Here is a 23,805-nt window from a genome sequence, read left to right on the forward strand (position 1 = left end):
ACTGACAGCTGATGAAGAGTCTCTGGAAACACTCGTTTATCTCCTCTGCTCTTCCTCCTTCTCTCTGCAGGTGGAGGAGATGATGGTAAACAGGACGGTGTGTGTGCTGAGAGAGGAGCAGCTGTGTCCTGATGATCCAGAGAGGTTGAAGCAGCAGCAGCTTGTGTGTAGAGACGCTCTGACTGGGCCATGTTACTGGGAGGTGGAGAGGAGAGCTTCATCCAGCAGTGACTGACAGAGGAATGAAGTGCAGATGACTGTCAGTGCTGCAGAGTGTCGGATTATAATATTATTTTATGCCATGTTAGACCCTAATTAAAGATTGTGAATTATTATGTAGTTTTAGTTTGCATTATTCTCCTGAATTAGAAGAAGGTGATAACTATTACATTTGGTAAACTGATCTGCATTACATTACACTGCTGATTTATTGTGAATGAATGATATTGTTTTATGATGCATTATACTGCTGAGTTATAAGAAATACTGTTTGCAGAAAGTCATCGCCTTATTTGTCTGGTTAGAAGAGAACAGAGCATACTGCCCCATCTCAGCAGGAGCAGATAAACAGGGAGCAAAGGTCGTAGCTTAGGCGCTGTGTGAGAGAAAGGATGTGAATGTTTAGGCTTTTATGATGAGGTGGGGGCCACTAGAGGCTATAAGAGTTTGATCAAGGCTCCACCATTTTGAGATCTGATGCTGTCTGCTGTATGGTGTCCATCTCCCACGCGTGTGTTCATTAAATCATCGTTTGACTTGACCCGGCCGGACCAGTGTGGTTATTTGGGTTTTCCTCCTGTATCCATCCCCAATATTTGAATCCGTAACAAGACTGAACTGCTCTGAGAACAGCTCCACTGTCAGACACAATGTAGAGTCCAGCATCATCCCTGTGTGTCCCTCTGGATCTGACAGAGGATCATCAGTGTATCTGGACTGCTCTGCTGCTGCTCTGTCCTTCTACAGTCTCTGCACAGTCTCTGTCTCACTCTGGCTTCAGACCCTCCTGGATCAAACTCACCTGGAAAGGCTTTCAAACATGGCTGAATAGATTTGATATATACTGTAGATGTACTGTAGAGTGAGATACTGCAGTTTGTCACTTGTAAATACAGTCTGTGAGCAGCTATGAGCTGAAAGATCTTTCTAGAAACACTAAATGTTTTCACTCTTCTGTTGCTTTTTCATATATTTCCACAACATTAATATTGATCCCACCTGTCTCACCTGTTTCATGCTTTTATACATAATAACAGGACACGTGTGATCTGAGCGCTGCTGTGGTTGCTGTGCTGCACGTCTTCATTTAGATAACAGAGACATCTAGTGGTTCAGAGGGAGAACTGCAGGAGGTGGAGCTGTGTTTCAGCATGGAAAACTTGTTTTATTCTTATTTTTTAGGCGCAGAAACAAATATGACAGGTATCATTGTAAGACACAAAAGGTCAAATCAGTTAGCAGAGGGAACATTGATTACCCAGCAATGTAAGAATAGAAACATAATAGTGAATATGGACGTGTATACAGATGGAAGCAAACAAACAGGATGTAACACTAAATTAAAGCCACAAATGGGAAGAAAACAAACCCAGGCGGAGATATATTTGATCTCAGGTATCCAAATCAGATGCTTTAGAGTATTAGAGAGTTTTGGGGGTTTGTTTTCTTGGTGTCGTTTCTTCTATAATTTGAATTCCTGGAATAAAACACCAAACTTAGGGGATGGTTTTGTAATCCTACTTTTGTGTATGAAAGATTTGACTAAACATAAAACAATCTTCCCACTCAGTCGTCATTCTTATCTTGTGAAATCAAACCAAATGTTCTGTTGTCTCTAAATCAGGGATTGATGAAATCTTTGCTTTCATCCATTTATGAACATGTTCTCATTCATATTAAATCGTAGTCTAAGTAATTCATTATCTTCTAATGTGTTTCTGTTGTTTTGGGGGAAGTTTGAAGTCCATTGTTCTATCTGTTAATGAAACTTTACGAAGTTTATGTAGGATGTGGTTCCTATTTTGTCTTCAGGGGAATCGTTTCTCTGTAAAACCTCTTCTTATCAAACTCTTGTTGCATTTCTTTGTTTGTTGTTCTCTCAGTCAAATTGATCGAGTGTTAATATGATAAGATACATGTTTAATGCAGAAAGTTGGAATTACAAGTTGGTCAAAAAGGTTTAAACTAAGGTTTCATCGAAGCCTTAAGTTTAATGGTCAAAGAAATGTCAAGGTTTGATGAAGGTTAAGAAGAAAAAGGTTTGAAAGGTTCAAATAAGGTCAGGATAGATCAGGCTTTCTTCCAGTTAACGAGGACCTACCACAGCTCACATTTGTTGTTGTTGTTCCTTCAGTTGCCAGCAGGGCGTCAGCTTCAAGCAGGCCATCACTAGTAAAGAGTCTGAGAAGACCGAGTTGCCATTTACACACACAGTAGTTCGATTAGCCTACAGCAGAGATTCAAGTAGTGATTTAAGAAGACACTAAGCAAGTGGTGCAGCAAACAGCAGCCAGCTGGAGGACGGGCAGCACGTGTGATTCTCCCTGGTTTGTTTTAGAGGAATGCTAACATTTTCAAATAGATTGGTTCAGATTTGGCTTTGCTTTTCATGTTAACGAGGCCAGGTGCTATATTAGTGGGCCAGTGGGCCATGCCTGAGCTCACACCTTACAGAAATGAGGCCTTGCATAGGTGCTTATGGTCAACTGAATTGCTGTGTTTACGAGAACGTACGGTTCTGGTAAACCGAGACTCTCTCTCCACACCGTTACATATTCCATATGTACGGGGTACGACCCCCCTCGGTCGTGGCGTGTGGATATTTCTTTAAGACACTCCGGCACGCCCGGCTACACCCCATAGCTCACGTATAAAACAGCTATGCAGACATGACACCGGTGATAGTTTGATCGTAACGCGTTTCCGAGCGGCCTGACGGTGGAGAGATAGTCTCTCACTAAGAGAACCAAGGTTACACCGTAACCGTACGTTCTCTAGCATATTGAGACTCTCTCTCCACACCGTTACATATTTAATATGTACGGGGTAACTCTGTAAGACACCCCGCGAGGAGACAGTGCAACCGAACCGCAGAGAGTGAATGACCAATGAACTATTTACAAATATACATATAAACATCCCACCCCGGTCAGGGCCGAGCCAGATGCGAAGGCCAAGCCGGGGGAAGGAGGCACAGTCCGCAAGGCGCAAGAGTGGCCCGAGCTGGTCCGGCAACAATCGGCCGCACCCGGGCAGCCCGCAGAAGCTGGGAAGGCTAGGGCACCCAGCCCTCGGTCCCCGAAGGACGGGCTGGACCCCACATTCAAGAGGTAAAACCACGTAAAGGTGGTGGCCGAGGACCACGTAGCTGCTGCACAGATAGTGGAGAGGGAGGCGCCCCTCCACAAGGCCCAAGAAGTAGCCACATGTGGAATGGGCTGGTACGCCCGAGGGGAGAGGGACACCGGCCGAGGCGTAAGCAGGACTACCTTCTCAATTCCTTGCATTGGCTTCCCATTGAATTTAGGGTTTGTTTTAAAGTCCTTTTATTGGTTTTTAAATCATTAAATGGTCTGGCTCCTGTCTACTTATCTGACTTGCTGAAGCCACATGTTCCCCCTCGCTCGCTATGTTGTGCCATGCGCTTGTGAAGTGTTTGGCCACGCATGGCACAACACAGAAGAGCCACCTCCACAGGACAAGACTCAGCTGTCCATCTGCATCTTAAGGATAAAGGTCACTCTTTGAGGATGCCAATGTTCACATGTTGGACAGAGAGGACAGATGGTTTGAAAGAGGAGTGAAAGAAGCATCTATGTCCACTGTGAGCGACCATCTTTGAACAGAGGCGGTGGTTTACGACACCAACTCTCTGCATCTATAATCCAGTTTTGAGATCCCTCCACAGACGCCTTAACGCCCACTCACATCCTGGACCATCTGACCTCAGGACATCACATGATAAGGTGGGGCCAGGTTTCACAATGAACTCACCTGAAACTCTGGCTGATTGGGACCCACACCCAGTTTCACACCTTGGCTCAGGCGATTAGAGGATCATCAGGGGGTCCTTTTGTCCCTCTGTGGGGGGAAACTCCCACTAGGTTTATATCTGGGACTCTCCACCATTTGACCTTAGAACTGAAGAAGCTTCTCGGATGAAGGTGAAACGTCTTCAAGCAACTTAAAGAAGTCCAGACGCTTTTCTTTCCAAGCTCCTTTGACTACGATGACCTGGATGACTGAGAACCTTCACAGACAAACTGTTCTAGCTGTTTGGTGGTTGTTGAAATTTTGAGGTTTCACCAGAGATTCTGGCATTTCGGGCAAAATAAAAATATATTAAAAAATCAATTCAGGATTTTAATGAATCGATTTCACGTTATCCAAGCCAGAATCGGTTTTAATCGATAAATCGATTATAAAAACCCACCCCTAGTACATCGTGAGGAGGCGTGCAGCGTGAGGAGGACGTAAAGCGTGAGGAGGCGTACAGCGTGACGAGGCGTGCAGCGTGAGGAGGCGTGCAGCGTGACGAGGCGTGCAGCGTGAGGAGGCGTACAGCGTGACGAGGCGTGCAGCGTGAGGAGGCGTGCAGCGTGACGAGGCGTGCAGCGTGAGGAGGCGTACAGCGTGACGAGGCGTGCAGCGTGAGGAGGCGTGCAGCGTGACGAGGCGTGCAGCGTGAGGAGGACTTAAAGCGTGAGGAGGCGTACAGCGTGAGGAGGCGTGCAGCGTGAGGAGGACGTAAAGCGTGAGGAGGCGTGCAGCGTGACAAGGCGTGCAGCATGAGGAGGACTTAAAGCGTGAGGAGGACATACAGCGTGAGGAGGCGTGCAGCGTGAGGAGGCGTGCAGCGTGAGGAGGACGTAAAGCGTGAGGAGGCGTGCAGCGTGACGAGGCGTACAGCGTGAGGAGGCATGCAGCGTGAGGAGGCGTGCAGCGTGACGAGGCGTGCAGCGTGAGGAGGACATACAGCGTGACGAGGCGTGCAGCGTGACGAGGCGTGCAGCGTGAGGAGGCGTGCAGCGTGAGGAGGACGTACAGCGTGACGAGGCGTGCAGCGTGACGAGGCGTGCAGCGTGACGAAGCGTGCAGCGTGAGGAGGACGTACAGCGTGAGGAGGCGTGCGGCGTGAGGAAGCGTGCAGCGTGAGGAGGCGTGCAGCGTGAGGAGGCGTGCAGCGTGAGGAGGACGTGCAGCGTGACGAGGCGTGCAGCGTGAGGAGGCGTGCAGCGTGAGGAGGACGTACAGCGTGACGAGGCGTGCAGCGTGACGAGGCGTGCAGCGTGAGGAGGCGTGCAGCGCGAGGAGGCGTGCAGCGTGACGAGGCGTGCAGCGTGAGGAGGCGTGCAGCGTGACGAGGTGCAGTCTTGCATGTCTCTAATTTTAGTTTGCTTTGTTTCACAAGTTTACATGAAGTATTTGTGACAGTTTGATGGAGACGGAGGAGACTTCCTCCTCCTCGCTCTGTCTCTGTCACAAGGCCAGCTGCTGTCTTATACACGTTTACATAAAGCTGTTATATAAGCAGCTGGCGGGGCAATCGAGCTATAGTATGAATGAGGAGAGAGAGAAACAAAGAGGAGAACATTCACTCGCCTCCTTTCTGCAGTAACCTGGTTTCCTCAGAGCACCACTGACCTGCTTCCTGCTCTGTGTCCACGTCTCACCTCGTTTCAGCTCTCAGTGACACAGGTGACCATGGTGACATCACAGGGCTTCCACAGCCAGGTGTGCTCCTGCTTTCGCTCACCTGGGACTAACCTGCACCCTCTGATTCATCCCGTTTAAAGCAGATGTGTCACAAAGGGGCCAGAAACCTGCTGCAGTTACAGCAACTGTCCTCTGTGTATGTGTGTGGTTTGGTTTTTGTGCAGAAACGGGACTCTACCTGAGTTCGTCCCTCCACACACCTGATCCTGACGTCCTCGTTTGTTGTTGCTGTTTCAGGCATTGGCACCCTTCAGTCTTTGCAGGATGGCTGAGTCCCTTCAGTCCCTGACAGTAAACTTCAGGAACTCCAGTGAGATTTGTATTTTTGCAGTTCTGCATGCAGGAGCAGCCACACAGCTCCTCCTGCAGTGGAAGTGCTGCTCTGCACTTCGGTGCGTGATGTAGTGACCACTCGACCTCTGACAGGCTCCCAGCACAGGGAGAAACCAGCTGAGCGTCTGTGGCTTTAACACGCTCGTCCGTAACGAGCTTCGATCAGCTCTGAGCGTGTGAGCTGACTCTGACAGCTGAGCTTTCTGTCTCACAGACGCCACAGAAACAGCTCGCCGGTTTAAATGTCCTGCTGATGCCTCACACACGAGTCCTTAAATCACTGGGAGCTGAAGCAGCAGGTGTCAGGAGGATCTGGGCTTTCAGCGCTTCGGCTTCATGAAATGTGGAAAATGATGAAAACTTTAATTTTTCTATTTGTGTCTCAGACAGAGATCGCCTCAGCTTTTATTGTGAAAGTGTGAACGTCTGTGTGTGACGTGAGGGATCAACACTGGGACTGAAAGTCCTGTGTGTGTGTGTGTTCCTGTCTAGCTATCCTTGTGAGGACCGGGTTGGTACTTGTGCACAGGTATAGCAGAGGACACACAACCCGGTCCTCACAAGTTTAAAGGCCCTTTTGAGGCTCAAAATGTGGTTTCAGTGTCAGGGTTACAACTAGGTTATGGTCAGGTTTAGGGGAGGGGTTAGGCATTCATTGTTGCGTGTGGCCGTCTCGTGTCATCCGTGTGTTGATGATGATGTGCTGTAACATTAGATGACCGCGGCACGCTTGGAGCGTTCTCTCTCCTTCTTCTCGTTTCTCCTTCTGCCCACAGGTGAGCTCGCTGCAGCAGCAGCAGCTTATGAAAGCAGGTGTGTGCGTGGAGCTCAGGGGCGGAGCTTTACCCACTCAGGGAGACGCGAGGTCACTGTGGAGCAGACGGCGTTTGCCGAGCTGAGAGCATCAGGTACGAGTCCTGACCTGCTCTGTGCTGGACTCCACAGCTGAACCCGAAGGTGCAGCTGAGAGGTTGTAGTTGAGTGATGACCTCACGCTGGTCTGCGGCTGTGATGAGTCACAGGCCGCAGTATGGTCTCGGGGTGGGGGTTCGTCTACGCTCACGACCACGAGCTCTGAGACAGTGACATCACAGAGACGAGGTCCTCTGAGAGACGGCTCCGTGACCCAGGGCAGAGGTCACATGACAGGAAGTCTGAGCTTACCACGGCGCTCACAGAGTCCATCTTCATCATTCTGTGTCCAAAGCATCTGAGCCTCATGTTACCCGTTTGTGTGAGTTACGCCTGTCGTTGTGTTGTGGTGTATGAATCAGGGGCAGGAGACAGCGCTGGATCTCTGAGTTCTTTACTGTCAATTTCTGCAACATCTGCAATATCTAGAAATACAAACCTGTGAGCTGTGTGTGTTGTGCGTCTGCTCGGCCACCTCTCCTCCGGCCATGCTGGAAGCAGCTGTGTTTGACAGTTTTATCCACTCTACAATAATCGAACAAATTAAATGTTCAAAAATATCAACTTAAGCACTTCAAAGTCAACAAAAAGCTTAAAACAATTAAATAATATTTCAGTGAAAAAACAACAGCTCATGAGAACGATACACAAAATAATACAGAAACAAACAAACACAACTTATTAACCAGGATCCATGTTTTTGTCACAAACACTGAATCAGCTGATTCACTCTTTATGTTTCTGAGTTTTGTGATTATAGTTCTGGTTTCTGTTTCTGTGTCTTCACTGTGTCCCACGTCTCCTTACTTTGGACTATGTATTTCCTGTTTTACTTTGACAGTCCTGTGTTACTGTTTCCTGTCTCGTGTGTGTAATTGGTCCCAGCTGTGTTTGCCTCCTGTCTCCCGTTCCCTGATTACTAAACTGCGTCCACGCCGCCGGCGCTCCTCTCCACAGCTGGATTCCAGGATTTCAGAGCATCCAGCTGTGGTGAGTGATGGAGACACTTTCTCTGCTCCCTCAGTAATCAGGACAGTTGATTGAACATCAGAGAACATAAAGGACTGTTTTTCACCTGCCCGTTCTGAAGCTGGACATTAAAGACTGCTGGCTTCAAGGACATTAATCCCAGTGTCAGCCAGCCAATAACAGCCTGTGTTTTTCAGCTCTTTAGGAGTCAGAAATGAGAAAGACACAGACTGCTAACCTCTCCCTGCAGGAAATAAGCTCCGCCTCTTCCTTTCCTGTATATGAGTGATTTGATTCTGACATGAGACACAATGAGTTTTCTGTTTATTGTGACTTACAGCGAGCAGCAAAGACACTAAACTGTGTGTTTCCAGCTGAAGCTGCTTTTTGTGTTGCTCCCACAATACTGTCTAAAACAGTCAGTGAGGAAAACTCAGTTTCTGCTTCCAAGCTCATTGTGAGAGGACACATTGTGTTCCTGCAAGTGCTGATTTTGTCTGCATCCCTGAGTTTAGTGAGCTGCCTCCAAGGACGTGTGAAACCCAGTGTGTTAAGGCTGCATCTCCCAGATGTTTCCACCTTTCCAGCACAGACGATAAATGTTCCCACAAAGGCTCAGAGACTGTTTTACTTTCTGAGTGTTGGCCTCAAGAGATTGCTCAGTGAGCACCTGAGTGTTTCTGGGACATCGGACACTAACTGGAACTTCAAGTCTGGTTCTGAAGCTGCACATGCAAAGACTGTTTCTGGTTGTAGAGACCTGGCTGTTCCAGGGATTGTAACCTCCCCAGGGCCTCCCCAGAGGCTGAGCTGCTGACCTCAGCTGACTCTGGAGCCTTGAAGGTAACTAAGTTTGCACCGCTCGGGTGAGTCAGCTGCAACAGCCTCCACAGAGAGCTCACGCAAGCTCACCCAGCCTGCTGAGGAGTTTATGCTGCTGCAGCCCAAAAGGCATCCTGAGCTGGCTGACAGCCACCCACAGCTTCAGCTGCCTCAGCCAGGAGGCTCCACCCCTGCTGGCCCTGCATCTGCTCCGACTGGGGGTCCGGGGAGCCGCGCCAGCCATCCATCTCTGCTGGGGCTCCTGTTTGAGAATGTGGGAGTGTAAACTTCAAATATCTGCTCGGTTTGTCAAGACATCACATATTTGCAAAAGTGCTCCAACGTTTTTGGAGACGTCTGTTACCCACCAGCTCGATAGCTGACCGGGAGGCCGACGTTCATTCATATATATATATATATATATATATATATATATATATATATATATATATAAAAACACCCAGCACGCCCCTGCGGGCAGTTTTATCCTTCAAGCTCGGGTCCTCTACCAGAGGCCTGGGAGCTTGAGGGTCCTGCAGTATCTTAGCTGTTCCCAGGACTGCGCTCTTCTGGACAGAGATCTCCGATGTTATTCCCGGGATCTGCTGGAGCCACTCGCCTAGCTTGGGAGTCACCGCACCTAGTGCTCCGATTACCACGGGGACCACCGATACCTTCACCCTCCACATCCTCTCGAGCTCTTCTCTGAGCCCTTGGTATTTCTCCAGCTTCTCGTGTTCCTTCTTCCTGATGTTGCTGTCATTCGGAACCGCTACATCGATCACTACGGCCGTCTTCTTCTGTTTGTCTACCACCACTATGTCCGGTTGGTTAGCCACCACCATTTTGTCCGTCTGTATCTGGAAGTCCCACAGGATCTTAGCTCGGTCATTCTCCACCACCCTTGGGGGCATTTCCCATTTTGACCTCGGGACTTCCAGGTTATACTCAGCACAGATGTTCCTGTACACTATGCCGGCCACTTGGTTATGGCGTTCCATGTATGCCTTGCCTGCTAGCATCTTGCACCCTGCTGTTATGTGCTGGATTGTCTCTGGGGCATCTTTACACAGCCTGCACCTGGGGTCTTGCCTGGTGTGATAGACCCCAGCCTCTATGGATCTTGTACTCAGAGCTTGTTCTTGTGCTGCCATGATTAGTGCCTCTGTGCTATCTTTCAGTCCAGCTTTGTCCAGCCACTGGTAGGATTTCTGGATATCAGCCACCTCCTCTATCTGCCGGTGGTACATACCGTGCAGGGGCCTGTCCTTCCATGATGGTTCCTCGCCTTCCTCCTCATTCTTGGGTTTCTGCTGCCTGAGGTATTCACTGAGCACGCTGTCAGTTGGGGCCATCTTCGTGATGTATTCTTGGATGTTCGTTGTCTCATCCTGGACTGTGGTGCTGACACTCACCAGTCCCCGGCCCCCTTCCTTCCGCTTAGTGTACAGCCTCAGGGTGCTGGACTTGGGGTGAAACCCTCCATGCATGGTAAGGAGCTTTCTTGTCTTTATGTCAGTGGCTTCTATCTCCTCCTTTGGCCAGCCTATTACCCCAGCAGGGTACCTGATCACGGGCAGGGCGTACGTGTTGATGGCCCGGATCTTGTTCTTACCGTTCAGCTGACTCCTCAGGACTTGCCTGACCCTCTGCAGGTACTTGGTGGTTGCAGCTTTCCTAGCGGCCTCTTCATGGTTCCCATTCGCCTGCGGGATCCCCAGGTACTTGTAACTGTCCTCTATGTCTGCAATGTTGCCTTCTGGTAGTTCAATCCCCTCAGTTCTGACTACCTTCCCTCTCTTTGTTACCATCCGACTACACTTCTCCAGCCCGAACGACATTCCGATGTCATTGCTGTATAGCCTGGTAGTGTGGATCAGTGAATCGATGTCTCGTTCACTCTTGGCATACAACTTGATGTCATCCATGTACAGGAGGTGGCTGACAACTGCTCCGTTCCGTAGTCGGTATCCGTAACCAGTCTTGTTAATGATCTCACTGAGGGGGTTCAGGCCTATGCAGAACAGCAGTCCCTTCTTTCGAATGTTGGAACACTGAGCTGCTAGTTGTTTCGCCGTCATTGTGGATGTTGGGTATCGAAGAATCCATAGGTCCCTCATCCTATTCATGTAGCCCCTTCCGCCGGGGTTACTTGCGTAGTAGCATTCCAACAACGCCCTGTTTTCGTCTCTTGCCCACCGATGCCTTCTTGTTCCAGTAGCCCACTTCTCGTCAGGGTGCCCTGGTTCCTCAACACCTGACGCGGACCTTGTTGATCCGGGCGACGTCCGAGCCGGCATGCCTTCATATTTATCTGTCTCGCTCATGTCTGCGGTAGGCTCGCTTAGCATAGGGGGTCTAGCCTTAGGACCCTTACTGGATACAGACACCCCAGGCAGGAATCGAACTCTGCTCCAAAGGCGTGTAGTTTAACCACTACATATATATATATATATATATATATATATATATATATATATAGGGGAACTCGGGTTCACTGTCATTCCTCAGGATCCTTTCATATGCAGACTGGAGGCTCTGTGGATGAAACACCGACTGTCTGAAGCACTCTGAAGTGTTCATGATGGACTTCATCCTGATTAACACTACAATACTTGTTACAGGCCTTTTATATGGAATAATATTCTTTTCCATTAAAGCTCTGAACATTCTCACTCTTTCTGGACCAGGTGTGACAGGTGAAGGACACCGGCCAATAGGAGGACAGAACCTGAGAGCCATTAGTCACATGACTTCAGCTGCTGCTGCCTCACCAACCACTGGCCCCTCGGTGAGTCTAGAGTTCCAGCAGTGACCACAGGAAGTGCACACGTGTGATCTAAAGCTACGTGTGGGCCTGTGACCATCAGTCACTGTGGTAGACGGGTTTGTGAGTCCCTGTGATGCTGGGAGTGTCCAGGACAGTCGCTCCTGATCGGGTCTCTCATGGAAAGCTGGTCCCAGGAATTCCTGGAAAATTCCTCCACAAAGAGAACTGGGAACATAAGTGCAGAGTGACAGAGGTGCTCAGCAACCCTGCTGTTATATGGGAATATAACCAGAATAGTCGGCAACCACTTGAGTTAAGTTAGCCAAAGAGACTCAGACTGACTTCATCATGTTGGCAACGTGTCTGCATTGATAAATTCCAGTTATTCACCAATCAGAGAATAATTCCAGTCGTTCAGAGACAGATTGGGATTGTTTGGAGGATGTAATCGTTTCCTTCAGGGAGCGTGTTGGTCGCTCAGTGTCCGGGTGATTAGCTGGCTGATGCAACTACTTAGAATCAGTTTGTGAATATGAAGAAAATCAGTGCAGTCACTGGACAAACTCTGATTCTTCCTAGTTTCACTCTTGTTTCAGTCCAGTGTGACTGAGGTGGTAAAAAATGATCTGACTTTTAGCCACACAGCTGTCTGCTAGAGAAAAAGCCTTTGTGCACAACTTTGTTAAAGGCAAACGGCACCATGTTCACTGCAGCTGCAGCAAACGCAGCAAAGAGTGAAAGTTGGACTGACAATGTTGTGACTGTTTCATGAGAAAGAGCAGGAAAACAACCATCACACACCCAGACACAGTGCTGGGATTAGAATTAGACTTTAGAGCAAATGTAGGACAAAAGCTTTAATATGAAAGAGGAAAACCCAACAACAGCCAGAGCATGAAGCTCAAAACTGTACCAACCACCAAGAAAGCTGACAGGCCTGTGACACGTCAGAGACGCCGTTCAAATCAGAAAGAAGTTGGTTTATTGACAACATGTAAAAAACCAAAAGAATCAACCTTCAGTTTAGAGCGAGTCGACCAATCAGGCACAGCAGCAGCTCTAGAATAAGCAACAGTTTTATGTATCACAAACAACCTTTCATATACACACATACATATGGCTCATATGCTGTTTAAAAAGGGCTCAAAGACCCAACAGATTACACAAAGTACAAAAATCCTTTCATTCAGACAACAGTCAGCTGTGCACGAGACAGAGACTACAGTTAGTAACATGGACTCACTTTGTTTCAGACACGACACAAAGTAACACAAAGCCACAAAGAGCAGAAACATCAAAAAGGAGGCAGAGCAGCAGCAACTCTCCATGAGCTGTGAGGCTAACAGCCACCCACACTTCCTGTGATGCACAATGAAAACAACATTAAGCTGAAGGATGATAACAACAGAAAGAAGTCTAAGCTAACGTTACACAGCGCTCACACAGCGCTGACTGTACAGGCCTCACACAGCTACGACCTGCATCCACAACACCTGATTCTACTGAACACAAGTTAATGATATCTGAGCAATCCAGGGAAGGCTTCCAGGAACGTGAGGATCCACAGACAGCTCTACAACAGCATCAGTCAGCAACAATGTTACTGATCACTGACTCTTTCATCCTTTTATACTCAATCAAAAAGTGCTGTGTTCACATTTGTTTCTGCTGAAATCCAGAGACTGAAAATGTTTTAAAGTTTGAATAAACTGACTGAACTTCTCACGAGTCCAACCGTGAGGAACACTTCCCCCCATGACACATCACAGGAGAACGTCTCAGTGGAGGGGGGGCAGTAGCTCAGTTTAGGCAGTCGCACTCAGAATCGATGCCTCCAGTCAGGGTCAAACGTGGTCCTCAGAAACCTGCAGATGTTTGGCTCTCGCTGGTCTCTGCGTCTGTAGACTGAGCTGATGTTTCTCCAGGTGTCTGGTAAAAGGACGACGCTGCTGTCCAATGAGGCGAGGAGAGAAGTAGCCAAACAGGCGAGAGCCGTGAAGGAGGAACGGCGGGCAGCTCTGGATGCCCGACATAAATACCTGATGAGCAGGCTGGCAGACGCCGGCAGCCTGGAGGAGGCGGCGGTGGAAGACGCCATGGTCTCTGATGACAGAGTAAGTTCAGAGACGTGATCCTTCCTCAGAGTTGAACCTTTGAGTCATTAATGTCTGATTCTTCCAGTTCAGTCTGATCCATGAATTCTTTGCTGCAAACGGATCCAAGAAGCTGATTTTCTTCTATCAGGATGTCAAACAGGTAACTTTGATCACATTTCAATGACGGACACATGAAGGTCTAACCGCTCTTCATAATCTGCTGTTTGTTGCACTTTGTATTCATATCTTTTAATATCTGCCTTTCTCCCAGAGTCTGTCCTCCCGTCAGTCTTCCTTTGTGGACGCATCAAACTCAGCTGTGGCTCAGAGGAAACTCTTCCTCACTACGGGGAACTCTGAGGTTGGCTTCAGCTTTTTATGCTTAGTTCATGTGAGAATGACAGAAAAATGCTGATATGAGTGGAAGGTTCTGCTGGGAAATTGGCAAAGAGCAGATTATTGAACAGCGAGGCAGACAGTTCGTTTCAGTGATGCCAGTTTATTAGAAACGAGGACTGTGGGGCTGCTGGAAGTCAGGACGGCCGTTCTCTGGATAAACCTGACAGCTGAGGTGGAGAGCAGGATTTATCCACAGACGGCTTCTTCCAAGCAAATGTCCTGAACACACCTGAGCTGAGTGTTACACAGAAACGTGTCTTAAAGCACGAGCCTGGATCAGACTCGAGGACTCAGAGCTGTGTGACGTCACATTGATCCACCTCTCGGGGTTTTTGTGTTCTGATGTATCTGATTTCTCTTTAAGCTCCAAACAATCCCGAGCCTACGATTCATCATTGTCCTGTTCAGAGACGATGAGCCTGAGCGTGTTTGTGTTTCCATGGATCAAACTGTGCTGCTTTGTTTGGTTAACGAGGTGATTAAAGTCTTTGAGCAAACACTGGATGACTGACAGCTGCAGGCTGAACATCAGGAGGTCGAGAGGCCGAAGTCTGAGGAGCTCAAAGCTCCACAAACACTTATTCACAGAAAAAAGGACTACAAACATGGAGGAGCAGCAACATGAGCTAAAGGCTACATGCTAATAACATTTCCCTGGATGTGGTTTGAACAGGATCATGAATGATGAAGGATTTAAAGTCAGTTCCAGCCTGAGTCGGTGCCGTGTTGGCAGCTCTGATATGCGGAAACGTTCAAACATGGGACAGGAATAAAAACACTCCTGTGACGTCAGAGTTTATGAATGATGACAAACTGTTGCTTGTTTTTAGAAACTTTGTTGATGCTTAAAATGATCAGGAAATAAAAGCTGAATAGATCCACTTCAAACAGGAGAAGCTTTCCAGTTTGCATCAGCTGGGAAACTCGCACATATCCAGTGTTGGCAAGTTACTTTCAAACAGTCATTAAACATTCATTAAGTCATTAATTACAGTTACTAATTACTTATTCAAAAAAGTAACTTAGTAACTGAGTGACAAGGTTGTAGATGTAATTAATTACTTGAAAAGTAACTATTGTGTTACTTTAAAAGTACCCTCTGGGCTCCAGGGTATAATCGGCCATTGTGAACTCCTTTTGTCAGGGTCCTGGGTCGCAGCGTTTTGTGTTTCCTTTTGGTTTCATCTTGTGTTTGGTGTTTATTCTGAGTTTGTATTCGTTCTTAGGGTTTGGTTCTTATGTTTAGTGCTTCCGTGTTTTCTCAGCCCTGCCTGTGTCTGTCCTCTGTGCTCTGTTCCTGTCCTTGTGTTGTAAAACAGTCTCTGTTTCCTGTTTTACTTTGAAGGTTTGTGTCTCGTCTTGTGGTCCAGCTGTGCTCCCCTCCTGTGTGTCGTCCCCTCATTACCTGGTGTGTATTTATAGTGTGTGTCTGCCTGTGTCGGCGTCGTCTGCATGACTCTGTGTGTCTCCGTGTCCATCGGTGTGTCTCCACGTATGTATCCATGTATTTACTTGTATCGGATACATAAAAAATCTTTCCGTATCGCACAGCACTACAGAAAGCTCTTTTCTAGGGTTGTATTAAACATCTGTAACTACCGTAACTCCTGATCCATTTCCTCAATTAAAAGAAGTCCAATGATTCCTGAGAGTAGCAACTCTGCGCTTTTCATTCATATTTGCATCATTACGGTAATCCCAGGTACATTGTTGCAGCAGCCCCGTGAAGGTTGAGAGAATAGTGAGTGAGCGTGATGGAACAATTTCATCACACGTTTGGCTTCTTTTTCCATGTTTGTTTGTTTGTTTTTATTGTTTTGTTCTTTCATGTGTTATTTACCAAGATTTGGATGGTGTTCTGCCTCGAGTTACCATAATGTCCCTAACATCACAAAAAAGCACAGAGTTGCTGCTTTCAAGAACTGCTGGGATTTTTCATTTGCCCCAATGGTTCAAGACTCAAGTTAGGTTAAAAACACTGGGATCAGTTTAAACGGGTTCATCTGTGTCAGCTGTATCGTCACTGCTGCTCTTGTGTGTTTTTGTTGAAAACTAGGTGCTGTTTGGGCTCAATGATGTCAAACTTTTTATGCACTTGTTTGCTCCTAAATACGTTTCTATTGCAGGTCTTTTCCAGTTGAAAATGTGAGTGAGCACTACACAAATGACTGACACTGAAATACACTGAAAAGAAAAACCCCAAAACTAAATCCAAACAAAAACAACTAAACGAAGTAGTTACACACGTTATAGAATATATATACTGGGCATACAAGCCTGGCCTAAGCTTTCTGTCAGGACGACTGCAGCAGTCCAGGAGTTGGGTTAACTGTCTTTAAGTCCCACTGAAGAATTGTTTACATCAAAGTGCTTGCCAGGCTTAGTCCAGATTAGGTGCAGCCATACTTGAACTTATTGTTGTATAGTATGTGGGACTATGAGCAATGGTTTTCTGGAAACAGAAACAGGCAATTTTATAATTAGTAGAGTCACAAATAACTAGAAAAACAATTGAAAACATAATGTACTCAACACAGCAATATCTCACAATATCCACAAGGGGTCACTATAGATCATATATTGCCTAAATAGCACGTCATACAAATTGCCAATCATAAGGCACGGACATGGCAAGCTAGCAACAGTTAAACTAAACAATAGAAAAGTCCTTTATTTCTAAAACCGCTGCATGTAATGACTGCGGGAGATTACAGCCGCTGCTATTAATAATCCTACCAACATGGTATCAAAGCACTGAGGCATAACTTTAACATGCACAAACAATTATAACAGCTTCATGCGAGTCAACCTGCCAAAAGGACTAACACTTACAGGTTCATAAACACACAACTTAATCACACGAAACAACTGCGATGCTCTGCAGTGGCACGTTTAGTCACTCCCACTCTGCGTGCTGAGCACATGCCCACTGATACGCTTATTTCTGCCTCTAGACATTCTGAGGACAAGTCAGAGCAGGAAACTTGAGCACACGTGGTCTCATTAAATCAGACAGCTGGAGTCATTTAAAAAGGATCTTTTAAGCAGTGCTGTCCCTCAGCTTCATAGTAGATCCATCTATGGGATCAGTTTGAAAATCCTGTCTTCTTTCTAGTTATCATGTTACAAGATTTTAAGAAAACTTGAACACTGATCATGAGTTAAATGCCACTGATCTTCAAAATCATCCAAGCTTTTTGATAAATGCACACAAAAGTCAGGTGTCCATGCCACCTGCATGCAAGGTGTCAAAAATCCCCCAATCAGCCTTTCAGGCTGACAGCTAAAAAAACATTTCACCAGATTTAGCTTCTTGGATATTGTGTTCACTGTACTGTGTTCAAAATGTACTTCTCATTTAATAGAAGAAATGTAATCATGTCAGTATAGAAGATTTCAAATTCTCCCTCCTGTTAATTAAAATAAAGAAAAAAGTAGGATAAGACATCAGAAACTCCTTGAAAAGGACAGTCTCCATTATAGCATTAAAAACTACAAAGACCATCCAGCATCGGGCGCTTTCACACTTCCAGGTATGACAACAAGCCTATTGCTGGTTTGCCCACTCTGACTGTGTCAGTATTTGCTCCACATACCAACTGCTCTGACCCTAAAGTAAGCCAGAATCCCACACAGCCATATGTAGGCACTTTCTAACCACAAAGAATAACTGGGGATTCTTCATCCTGTAAACATCCTGAACAACTGGTTTTGGTGGTTTGATGGGAACAGGTCCTCCCCTGATCAGGAATACCAACGATCACCCCCACCACTCATGTCTTGTTGGGAAATGTTTGCAGTCCTCAAGCTGTGAAAGTCATCAGGTGCAGCAGTCATGAATACCATGTAAACATCCCTGTTGGTAGGACAAACAAATAACAGTGGGATTCATTCGAGAAAACAGAACTTGTTTGATTCCCTGTCTGACAAAAATAAATTAATGCAACGTAAAAATTAGATTTTTTTAAAAAAAATCAGCAGCATCATGTGTAACCAGGTCATAAATTACATATTGTTATAATTACACAAAATTTGTTCTAGACCCCAAACGGCTCCTGGTATATCTGACTTTTAGCACCTCCAAGCCTGTAGTCATCTTGGTTATTAGTTAGGCCCCTCCCCCATGTGCCGCTGTGTGTACAGGCACTGTTAATACATGAACAGATCATTCTTGCTGGCTTAAAAGTTGTAGTGGCTTGAGCTAACACTCATCCCAACTGTTTCTATTTGGTTACAGGAGCTGGAGCGGCATTAATGCTCCACAGTTTACAAGCTGGGACCTGCCGCTAATCCATGGTTAAAGCCTTTACCCACATCAACACTGCAGGCAGAGGCTAACATCTGCAATACTATTAATAATTACACATAACTGTAGCAAGAACAAAGAGAGGCTAGAAGAAGAAAGGCTTGAAACCCTTAGAAAAGACTGATCAGAGTTGGTTCAATGAACTCTGATCAGGTTCATTCTGAGTTAAGCTCCTGTGTGTTTAGAGACAGAAAGCCATCATGTTACCAGGATTCTCCAGAGAAACACAGAAATAAAGAGCAGAGCCTCCATCTTCATTTAGTGGACAGAGGAAGATGATCACAAATCAGTGTGGGACAAAAATTGTATCTTAAAAACTAGGAGGGGATAAAGTTATACAGACTGTCGTGGTTCTTTTGATTTGGAAGGAAAAGTAAGCGCAGACAGAGTCCCAGGGAGTGTCCAAAAAGTGATTTATTCAACACACACGTATTGTACAGTGTGGGAGGCCGCCTCTCCGCTCATCCCCAAAACAGAAAGCTTTATAGTCTTTATGACGTCAGAACAACTCCTGGACATGATCTTATCAGAACAACAACAAGCCTTCCCGGACTCGAAACCAGATGTTCCCCTAAATATGGGCATGAAACAGAACAACTGTGTAAGACGAGTGTTCTTGTTGGACCAGGCCACCAAAAGTTGAATGTCCTCAATTGACTCCTTACACTGATCCCACCACTGTACTGGAGCTATGTATGGTGAAGCATTGCATCTAGAATGTGACAAATGATACATGATAATAAGGATGATAACTGAATAATGATAATGATAGGTGATAGACTAATGAAGTAATAATGAAATAATGATTGTGCATGTGAATAATAACATAGTGACAGAAAAATAACATTCCTTTACGTGACAACTCCTCCTCTTGGGCTCGCTTGCGAGACCAACTTACACCAGGATTTGTCTCACTCATCCTTCCAGCTTACAATCTCCTTCAAGGGCATCATAGACTCAGATGCCGCTGAACCCTTCGAGCCAGAGCTCAGGGCTCTCTCCAGCATCTTTACCAAAACTCGCCAGACCAGAGGGATGAGACAACATCCGATCATTAATATAGCAAGAAAAACAACAAAAGAAAACATGGCAGACATAACAACACTCTTCCATTGCCCAAAGACAGACGTAAACCAGTCTCCCAGTCCAGTGTTTACACCTGATTGGTCATGCATAGTTTTAGATAACATTTTCAGACTCTCAAGCGCTCTAGCAACCATACCATCTGGGGCCGTATTGTTGGGTATAAAAGTACAGCACATGTCCCCAAACATGGCACACACACCACCCTTCTCAGCCAACAACATGTCAAGGGCCATGCGATTTTGGATTCCCATTAACGACGTCGGTCCCAATTGTTCCGCAAGGCCTTCTACCGCGTCCCTAGTGAGATTAGAGAGTCTCAACACATTATAATGAACATAGTTAATGCGATCAACATTTTTGTTTGGAGTTATCCATAGAAACACACTCTCAAAACCGGCCGCTATCTGATTAACTAACTTATACTCATCTGGAACTCCCCTGGGAACTCCTATGGAGTCAATCCAGGTTGGTGAGTCCCATCTTGGGTCATATTGGTGCACACCCCTAACACTTCTCCTACGTCTGGCTGTCAACACACCAGTGTCCTGCTGTGGAACTGTCTCTACTCTATTTCCTATCAGCATCAAAGGTGCTCCTAGGCGCACCAAAGCACATGTTCCCACACTCCCCAGTGGAACCTGCACCAAAAGGGTGTACTGCCCACAATACTAATATAGCCCACCCCTTGCCCAGGTGCCTATAATAGTACTTGGGTCACTTACATTATTGGTAGTCCTGCCGGGGATTGTCCTCTGACACCAGCTTGGATCAATTCTCCCTAACGTATATCTCACACTGTCTGTAGAGAACTCAAAACATGTATAATTATCTTTTTTAGGTGTGAATGAACCTGATTGTGTACGTTTATCAATTGGCGGATATAAACCTGACAAAGTGGTGCAGTTACCTGTGTTCACTGCCTCTCTAGTTAATCTCAGCATACACTCATAACCCCACTCATCCTCTGGATACAGAGGAGCGGGTTCAGTGAACAGACGAGGCCTAGCTGTAGCACAAGCAACACAATCAACCACTGCCTGCTCTTTAGCATTTTGAGCCACCCAATCTAACCAAAGATTCCTATCACCAAAACCTGTGGCACGCTCTATTAACTCCTGAGGTTTTAACCTAGTGTAATCTGTGGCAACAAACCATTTCTCTTCTGAGTCCTGGTAAGGAACTGTCTCTAAGGGATCCATTTGCTCTGTGAGATTCATTACAGTGTCATTCCCTACCGGTTTAGATCTTGGATTGAATAAGTTCACCCGAATTATCCCTGTTGGATCTGTCCCTGCTTTATCTACCCCTATTACTAAATAGAACGCCCCTCCGTCATAGTTTGCCTCCGGAAGTCTGCTCCACGGTCCTAGGGAGAGAGTGACAGGGTTATGTGTAACAGAATAATCTTTCTGAATGGCTATCCCTTCAAGGGCCTGTGGAACTGTTGGCTGCCATCCTACTCCTGTCCAAGCAACCACATCCTGCCAAGAACACCACTGATCCGTTATATAACTGTAAATGTCTCCTTCCTGTGATGGGCCCCACACAGACTTAGGGTAGCATACCATAGGGTGATAACAAATCCACACATCATATGTTCTCCAGCTGCTACCGTCTCCTGGGCATCTAACTACCTCACACAAATCGAATGTGAATGCTGTCGTGGACCCATTAACCTACCCAAACTCGACTCCCCCACTGGCTTTGAGACACCCATCATTCCCACCTGAGCCAACCTCGCGCTTGAATTTTCTCGACGGCTCGATCGGTTTGGACTTTGGAGCGGATAGACCTCTGCGTCTGTGCAATTCACCTGTCTGCCAATGAACAAACAAACACATTACAACACTTATCAACCCCAACATTCCCATTAATTTCCAATTTTCCCACAGTTTCATGATCACTGTTCCCAGGCTCTTTTACTTTTACTTTAAACTTCGTAATAAGAGTATAAGATTATGAGTATAAAAATATGTGATTAACGTACAAAACTATTACGACTCCTTTAAACTATCAATTACTTTAGACTAGAGCCCTAGCCTATCATGAGCCTGGAATGAATTGATGCTTGGCACTTGGCGCTCCTCTTCTTTCTTCGTCTCCCCAGGTAGACTGCTGGGGAGAACCGCTGCACAGGGGGAGAGGATTATTCTGCCTCTATGTTCCCCCTCATGTTACTTTGGGTGGAGCTTATCTCGAGTAAGCTCTCATCCGCCACTGCGCATTGAGACCAATGGAACCAGGTCTCACCCTTTCCCTTCAACCGAACCGCACTGGTGGTACGAGCAGTCACCTCGAATGGCCCCGTCCACCTCGGATCTCTCCACTTGCGCTTAATGACCTTCAGCCACACCGCCTTGGCGTCCACCGCATTCACCCCCACTCCAACCTGTTGTGTGAAACTAGACACAAGAGCTTTTAATTCTTTCCAACATTCAGCATGTTTTCTATTACTTTTTATACTTCCTTCCGCCGGGACTGTTGTCCAAGGACCTGGAAACTGTCGTCCTGTCAACAGCTCATATGGTGTGAAACCTGTGGATTGATTAACACAACATCTTATTATCATCAATGCAATTGGCAGGGCTGCAACCCAATTTAGCCCCGTCTGAGCAGAAATTTTAGCAATTTTGTTTTTCAGGTTTAGATTCATTCTTTCCACCTTCCCCTGGGACTGAGAATGATACACCGTCCCAAATCGGTGCTGCAACCCCAGCTTCTGTTCTACTTCTGCCAAATCTTTATTTTTAAAATCATGTCAGTAAAATCAATGACTGTTCCGCTTCTGTTCCGCTAGGTTGGCGGTCAACACCGGTCGTCCGTCAGGTCCTCGCCAGAGACCTCCTTCTTCCCATGCTCCTCGATTCTTCCAGACCCCCTTCTCTTCCGGGGCCGCCTCCTCTTGGACCTTCCTGGCCTCCTCCAACATGTTGACTCCTACTTCTTCCTCCACGCTTATTTGCACAATCTGCCGTAGTGCTTTATAGCCTGCTGCCTCTTTCGCAGCTCGATCGGCTTCCTGATTTCCTCTGGCCACCATGCCAGTCCCCAAGGAGTAACCTTTACACTTTATGATACTCACCTCCTCTTGCACATGGCTTCCTCCATGTTTCAACTCCCTAATGAGACATGTACAAGAATGTTGCACCTTCTCTCTAAAACAATCTCCTGGCAACCTGTAACCTTGTGTAAAACCTTAGTCAGCAGTTACATGTTCAGCCTATTTAACTCCCAGCTCCACCTGGAGCCTGTATCCTGCAAAACAAATCTGCAAACAAACAAATCTGTTAAATCAAACTTCTTATTTACAACCAACTACAGATCATGAGAACAACAAAGCATTCAGCACAACAGACAAGTATCATGTGCAGGTTTTCTCCAATCATTAACTCACTATTATTACCATAATTTGTCTCCAATCATGAATCATCCCAATTTACTCCACAATTTACTCAGTGACTTTCCTTAAGCAATGTCACTCCCCCCATTTATCACTAGGAGCTCAAAAAGTGGCCAGCTAGTGAGCTCCATGTTGAACTATTCCATAAACACTGCATCTCTTATTTGTTTCCTCATGTCACTTGTCTGTTCTCTACCGAATCCTCCACAAGCACCCTTAACAAAAGCAAAACAAACATTAGCAACACACATTGACCATCCCGGTGATCAGGCGTCATCACCTATAAACGCAGTTTCTTCACACCTAAGCCCAGAAATCCTGTAGTAGGAAACCAAACGTCAATCAATTGTCCAGTGGTAAATCACATGATCAAACCACATGAAGAACTGTAATGCTGTAGAAAAATGCAAATGTTAGTGCTGCGCAGGTGTATACACTTTCTCACAGTTACCTCTGTGAGCAACACACAACACAAACCCATGAATAACACACCCCTGGTAAATTTACAAACACAGAAAGTGGCATTTAAAAGTTAAATCGGCAGGCCACAGCTCCCGCAACCTCGGATGTTGCTGTCATCTCTCTGCTCCTGTAAAAGAAACACACATAAATTCATCCACCCTTTCGTCCTGTCTAGGTGGAGGTTAACTTTGAGTCGTGGTCAAGTCTTATCAGCTTTTGTCAGCTTTTACCAGTCAGTCAGTTTGTTTTATTCCCACTCATTCATCCATTCATTCTTTCTTTGCTGATAGTGGGAACCATCATCGCATTTGATCTCCACCCTCAGCAAAATGACGTCATTTCAAAAAGAAAAAGAAGAACTTTAGATCGGATCACCTCGCTGAATCCTTCTTAGGCCGGGACTCTCATTTTCTAATTGTCCCAAATAAGTGGCTTTCTCCAGAGCCCATTTTAATGTGGAGAAACTCACTTGCAACAACTTTCTTGACGACGTGTAGCGCTTTTAACTCCCGACGTGCAGATCTGCTTAAAGAAA

At 46.3% G+C, this 23,805-nt stretch overlaps 2 protein-coding genes across 2 annotated transcripts in view; both read left to right on the top strand.

Annotated features, from left to right (window-relative positions):
• The window catches only part of LOC146511953 (uncharacterized), a 329,039-nt gene that overhangs the window by 178,703 nt on the left and 126,531 nt on the right, over positions 1-23,805 (top strand). The gene's annotated exons all lie outside the window — the stretch shown is intronic.
• On the top strand, positions 11,243-15,447 carry LOC146511962 (dynein axonemal heavy chain 5-like). The gene is made up of 4 exons (XM_085171820.1): positions 11,243-11,542; positions 13,447-13,635; positions 13,703-13,777; positions 13,889-15,447. The coding sequence occupies exons 1-4, from the start codon at positions 11,333-11,335 to the stop codon at positions 14,030-14,032; spliced, it is 618 nt and encodes a 205-aa protein (XP_085027946.1). The 5' UTR covers positions 11,243-11,332; the 3' UTR covers positions 14,033-15,447.

The sequence above is a fragment of the Neolamprologus multifasciatus genome, chromosome 9, assembly GCF_963576455.1.
Source record: "Neolamprologus multifasciatus chromosome 9, fNeoMul1.2, whole genome shotgun sequence".
NCBI classification, from domain to species: Eukaryota; Metazoa; Chordata; class Actinopteri; order Cichliformes; family Cichlidae; genus Neolamprologus; species Neolamprologus multifasciatus.